This window comes from Melanotaenia boesemani, chromosome 19 (genome assembly GCF_017639745.1).
Source record: "Melanotaenia boesemani isolate fMelBoe1 chromosome 19, fMelBoe1.pri, whole genome shotgun sequence".
In the NCBI taxonomy this organism is placed as follows: domain Eukaryota; kingdom Metazoa; phylum Chordata; class Actinopteri; order Atheriniformes; family Melanotaeniidae; genus Melanotaenia; species Melanotaenia boesemani.
The window spans coordinates 12,805,474-12,811,724 of NC_055700.1; the positions used below are offsets into that span (position 1 = coordinate 12,805,474).

A 6,251-nucleotide genomic window follows, 5' to 3' on the forward strand; every position below is an offset into this window, starting at 1 on the left:
ATTTAGCTGATATGAGCTTGATCATGTGTTATTGGCAGATAATCCCGCCTCTTTTAAGCTCACTTCCTCATAAGTATGTGCAGATCTTGCAGCACAAATCTTGTTTTTAATAAAAACTAGTGACAACAAATAAGCTAGAAAACATGAAGCAGTACGGACACACTCGCATTCAGCTGTCACAGAGCCCTCCTCGAATCTCCCTGCCTCTAGTTTCACCTCGCTTCATCACCCTTTCTCCCCCCTCCTCTGTTCTTCCTCCCTCTTACCCAGAATGCAGTGTGGGCAGAGCAGGCTCAGCTTAGCTATAAAAAGGCATAGCATGGGGAGGGAGGGCTGCCGTGCAGCAGGAACTGCGCAGACACACACATACACACACACAGGGATCCAGGGACGGCAGCCCCTTTGCACTGGGATCTAAAGCCACAGCTCGGAAGAGAGGTCAGTACAGGGGACAAAGGCTCAATAGAAGGGGAACAAGAATGTCTGCTACTGTCTCGCTTTGTGAGAGGGAGTGAAGAACAGCGGGATGTTAGAGACTATAGGCAGGCAGAGTGGGCAGGGCTGTCTAATAGGATGGAAAGTGAAAATAACAGACAGTACATGACTGTAAACTGTCATCTGGTTTCTAGACACTGGTTAGTCATTGTTAAATGTGGTTAAATCCTTGTGGATGATGAGACATTTCTGTATACTGCACGGGCATGTTGGTCTTGTGTGTCATTCACAGAGATGTGCTCAATGGATTACATAATTATCATCTAAAGAAATACACATTACTGAGACATATTTGTCTATTTTTTCTGTAACATTTCACTATGAGTGCTCTGTCTCCACTTTAACATGTCAACACTATGTCAAACCTTTAGACACTAAAGGTCATTTTCATACAAGCCAATGTTGCCATTTAAATCCACTGCCATGCCCCTAACCCCTATGACAACCATTAACAGTCGATTCTTCTCTGAGTGCTATTGATTCCTGTGTACAAATGCTTTACAGCGAGGTGACCGCTTTAACACAATGACATCCACAGCAATTGCAGCTTGCATCAAAATTTCTCCTGCTCCATCCTTTCACAAACATCACAGAATATCTCCAACTGCACTGACGTCAAAGGGTCCCCTGTTCTCTCTCTTAAAGGGACACTACTCTCAATTAAACTGTGAATTACCTTAGTAACCAACTGGTACACAGACTGAATGTACTAACAGCTCATATAACCGTAGTACTTTGTTTTCACTGCATTTACTTTCAGGAGCAGTAAGGCAGAGCTCCATCTCCATGTGCTTTTTGAGCCTGCTTGACATAATATATCTTAACAGCTGCAGACTGAGTGAGTCTTTTTTTAGCAGGACAGCATGTTAAAAACCTGTAATAACACATGGGGCTGGGACATTTGAGATGGACTGATGGGGAAGAAGTTGTGGTCAGTCCAGGATCTTTGTATTTTGTTTCTAATTAAGAATTTCTAAAATCACACATCAGGGCATCTCCACTGATATTTTATGTGCTCTATAAAGGCTTTAACTTAATGTACTCAGTTGTGGTAAATTGCATTATTTATGTTTTAGTAATGTATTCATGAATTTTAACCGGGATCATGTGAGTGAAGAACATGGTGAACAATGATGGTTTGCAAATGTCCAGTTTGAATTTTGCCACATCTCAAATGCCACCCCTTTGGGAAAACATGTCAAAGCATTCATTTTGCAAGAATGTTTTGTTTAATTTCTTTATTTGTGCAACCAAATGTTGGTTTCACCATACTGGACATGTCTCACATGCCAGAGAAGTAACCAACTTAGAAGATGGCACCATAATAGGCCAGAGTGGGATTCCCAAACAGGCTCTATGCTGACTCAGATGTCAGCCTCCAAGTGACATTTACACTGACCATGGGGTTAATGTCTGCTTACATAAAACTGGACACATGAGACACAGCCCTATCACTACTAATATGCATTGCAATCAGAGAACAAGTCTGTGGAAAATGCAGTCTTGCATTAATCTTATTTTCTCTCATCAGAACAGCTATACTAAAACAACTTGTATTTCCTTTCTAACACCCTTCATTCCACAAAGCTAATTTATCATGTGCCAGAGAGTAGACTGCCAGCTTGTCTGAAGACAAAATTCAGGTTTTAAGATAACCTAAGTCAATAATTTTATTCAAACTATGAAAAATAAAACAAAAACATGGAAAAAAAGTGAAGGTGGACAAATATATGGAATTATCCATATAAAATACCACAAATAAAAAAACACACAAAAACATAAACAATCAGATTCAAACTACAAAATAACATCCTTTTTTTTCATTTATTTTTCAATTTTTCTTTAAAAATACATATAATAATGTTTTACTGGACCTCATTTTATTTGTCTTTCTTTGCAGCCATGCCAAGGTACTCAAATCCCTCATGGAGTCACTAAGTAATATAAGAAATCCTCCCTTTGCCTTTTGACACAAGTACTCTCACATACCAGAAACTTCTCAGTTTACTGGACAACCATAACCAGCACATGTGACTAATGTATGCAGGCTAACTAGTAGCAAGCACAATAGTTAAAAGTGGATTACTCTTAACTGCAAAAATGAACTAAGATGATGGTAGATAGTGATATTAAATACTCTGTATGCTGCACATAAAGGTTAGTATTCTGACTCTTGTCTGGTTACAGCTGTTTGGCATTATAGACATTTGTTTTATTTAATTAAAAGAATCATAAAATGACTATGACTAAAGTGAATCTTTCAAACTGTGTTTTCAACTTCAGGACATAGCACAGGCAGGCCGCAACTTGTAGATATCTAATTTACACAAACATTCACACGCCCATCTTGCTTCCTCATTCTTCTGTAGCTGTTTTTAAGCCAGCTAAAAAAAAAAAAAAAAAAAAAAAGAAGTAAAAGAGTAAACAGGAAATTGTGTGGTTGTTGTCTTCTTAAGATATATTTTGTTATCAAAATGAACTGGTAGGCCAGTGCAAACTGAGGGTTGATTAAGTAGAATTTCTGTAGTTTTACTCAGAGGTAGCAACATCGAATAACCCTACCTGCAACAAGAAGCCTCGGTCTCCTTTTCATTCCCAGGAAGACAGCTTCTCCTTCTTTTTCCACAATAATCAAGTTTCTGTGAGTTTGAATAAACTAGCCTTAGTGCAAGAGGTGAGAAATAGGGTTGGCATCAAAAGCACTGAGACTATGTCCAGTTTAGGCCTATGTTCAGGTTCAGGTCATTTCAGCAACTGAACTTTGACAGACATTTTATAAACAACACACACTAGAAAACACTGTGCTCTAGTACATCGAATAAGGGTGGATATGCTGAGAAAAATCACTAAGTTGTATAGTTTTGTTAATTATAACATTGGTTCACTGAAAACTGACTTTTTTACTTTTAAATGTGCATTAATTTATTCTCTGAATTTAGTCCATCTGTAAGCTGAGAACACACAGTGAGGTCAATGAGAAAGCCAAGCGCACATGAGATAAAGCGAATCACATTGAGAGCAGTGGGCAGCTAGAGTTGCAACGCCTGAGGAGCAACTGTCAGGGTTGGATGCCTTTGCTTAAGGACAGCATTGATCATTCACTGCCGCCCTGCTATGTTTTCTATGTCTTAAGCCTCCCCATATTTTACTTTGTGAACACCAACAAAAACATGACAATTACTGCCAAGTTACTCTGATACTCTTACTCTTATGAGGTCAAGAAAAAGTATACTGTAGATAATTAAATTTATTAAGCATTTAATAACTTTAAAAATAAAAGATATTTTCAATAAAGTGTTTTTCTGTTACTACATGGAAGGGAACACTTTTGTATTGATGCTGGGAAAAATTTGACCCAGATTTGGTAAACTACTAAAGTACAAAAGTACTGTCAAAGTCAGCTTTTTTTTGTGATTATCATATACTCTTACCTTGCCCACCCCACTGCTTGGTAACATGTGAATTTATTTGCATTTCTCTGTCTTTTCCTGTCCACCAGGTGAAAGAAAACACTCCACAAAAGCGACACAATGGCAGGTAATTCAAAGATGTGCTTCAGTAAAGTTATAAATGCTTTAATAATTATGATTTATAAATTGCAACATGTTCACCTCTTACTTTATTTTTAATCTATTGGGGTTTAAGTTGAGGTAGAAGCTCACTTTTGCATTTTCATGGACTCTGCTGTCCTCTTCTGGTAATCTTTGAGAATGCAAGGGAAGTAGAAACATACATTCAAATTCTTCTTACATTTAGTATTTAATGATATAGATTATAATAATAACATAAATTATATAATGTAATGCAAGATTCATACAATTTTTATCACAGACATATTACATCCAAATTTTCTTTAAATTTGTTGCTCATTGCTTAAACATGTTTCATTTGCTGTAGTTCCCTCTGAAACCCTGGCAACACATAAGTTAGCAACAGTTGCCATATCAACAATTGTGTTAGCACAAACCTACACTAAAGCAAGCAAAGTAAAAAATAAAAAAGGTGGCATTTGTTCTGTACCTGAAATGGAAAATACATCAACATTTGACTCTCGTGATGGTTTGTTGCAAAAATCCCTTTTTGTTTACTAAAGTTATAGTATGAAGAAAAAGCCATGTTGTGTATGGATTCATACCCTCTCATGTTTATCTTCATTTCAGAGAAAATTAAAGACGCTAAGATCATCTTTGTTGTGGGTAAGTAAACAGAACTGCCTTTGATACTTTACAAGCAACACATTAACCATCAATAGCTCTCTATTTTATGCTTTAATTATGCTTTTCCATTTTTCTTTGCCTTAGGTGGACCTGGCTCTGGAAAAGGCACCCAGTGTGAGAAGATAGTTACAAAGTATGGCTACACTCATCTGTCTTCTGGTGATCTGCTCCGTGCTGAGGTGGCTTCCGGCTCTGATAGGGGCAAACAGCTCCAGGCCATCATGCAGAAAGGAGAGCTTGTACCCCTGGTAAGAAGGTGCATCCTTTGAAACTTGTGTGCTGATAACTTCGTGTGCATAGATAAAACAGAGGTGTATTTTCTGTCTTAAGTACTTGTGAAGGTTGATCTAAATATTTGACGGCTGTTTGCAGGACACAGTTTTAGACATGATTAAGGATGCCATGATCGCCAAGGCTGACGTCTCCAAGGGCTTCCTTATTGATGGCTATCCCCGTGAGGTGAAGCAGGGAGAGGAGTTTGAGAAGAAGGTGGGAATGTTTATGACATGTTGGTTTAAAATTCACCCCTGCAGCAATGAATAAAGATGAGCTTAAATGATCAAACTCTCCTTGATCTCAGATTGGCAAACCCTGCCTGCTGCTGTACGTTGATGCAAAAGCAGAGACCATGGTCAAGAGACTCTTGAAACGTGGTGAGACCAGCGGCCGTTCTGATGATAATGAAGAGACCATCAAGAAGCGCCTGGACTTGTATTACAAAGCAACTGAGCCAGTCATTGCTTTTTATGAGGGCCGCGGTATTGTCAGGAAGGTCCGTACGACTGTTATGCTGTCAGCAAACAAAATATAAAATGTGAGTAAAATCTAACATGTATCATCTTGCTTTATCCATAGGTGGACTCTGAGCTGCCCGTGGATGATGTCTTCGCTCAGGTCTCCAAGGCTATTGATGCATTGTAGTAAAACAACATAATTGGATAAGCTGTGTCTGGTTGTTGTTTCATTTGGAATCTTTCTGTGTATGTTTTGCAAGGATTACACTTGGCTAACAAGAGAAACGTTACATTTCCCATATACCCTGGTTTTAATCCAATTCAGGGTTGTGGAGAAGCTGGAGCCTATCCCAGTAATTAGCATGCAAGAGGCAGGGTACACCCCGGACAGGTCGCCAGTCCATCACAGTATTGTGGATTATACATGCATTAAATCTAACACAAATCTGGCTGAAAGGATTTAAATTTAAATGCACAAAACAATTTATCAACTTGAAGCAGAATGTAGAAATATTTTTTACTTTATGTATATAGACTGATATGTAGTATAAATGGCACGCTTTGGTTCTGTGCTTAATATGTATATGGATATATTTACAACTCAAAAATATGGCAATATTCTTTTCCTCCTATGCTAATTTTTAGGTTAGTCATTTTTAGTCATCTACAAGAATAAGTTTGGAAATAATCTATTTTTTCAAATACTGTAGCTCCTTTTTTTTTAATATCCCTCATCTCAGAACATCTAGTCTGCTCTAGAAATGGAGGTGGCTCAGCAAAGACTTTGTTTTAGGTGTGGCAAATA

The 6,251-nt window shown here is 38.0% G+C and overlaps 1 protein-coding gene across 1 annotated transcript; it reads left to right on the forward strand.

The window, feature by feature from the left end:
• Window positions 1-303: 303 nt before the first annotated feature.
• On the forward strand, window positions 304-5,651 carry ak1 (adenylate kinase 1). The gene is made up of 7 exons (XM_041970780.1): window positions 304-438; window positions 3,995-4,032; window positions 4,656-4,691; window positions 4,797-4,960; window positions 5,085-5,201; window positions 5,293-5,484; window positions 5,568-5,651. The coding sequence occupies exons 2-7, from the start codon at window positions 4,026-4,028 to the stop codon at window positions 5,631-5,633; spliced, it is 582 nt and encodes a 193-aa protein (XP_041826714.1). The 5' UTR covers window positions 304-438; window positions 3,995-4,025; the 3' UTR covers window positions 5,634-5,651.
• The last annotated feature ends 600 nt before the right edge of the window (window positions 5,652-6,251 follow it).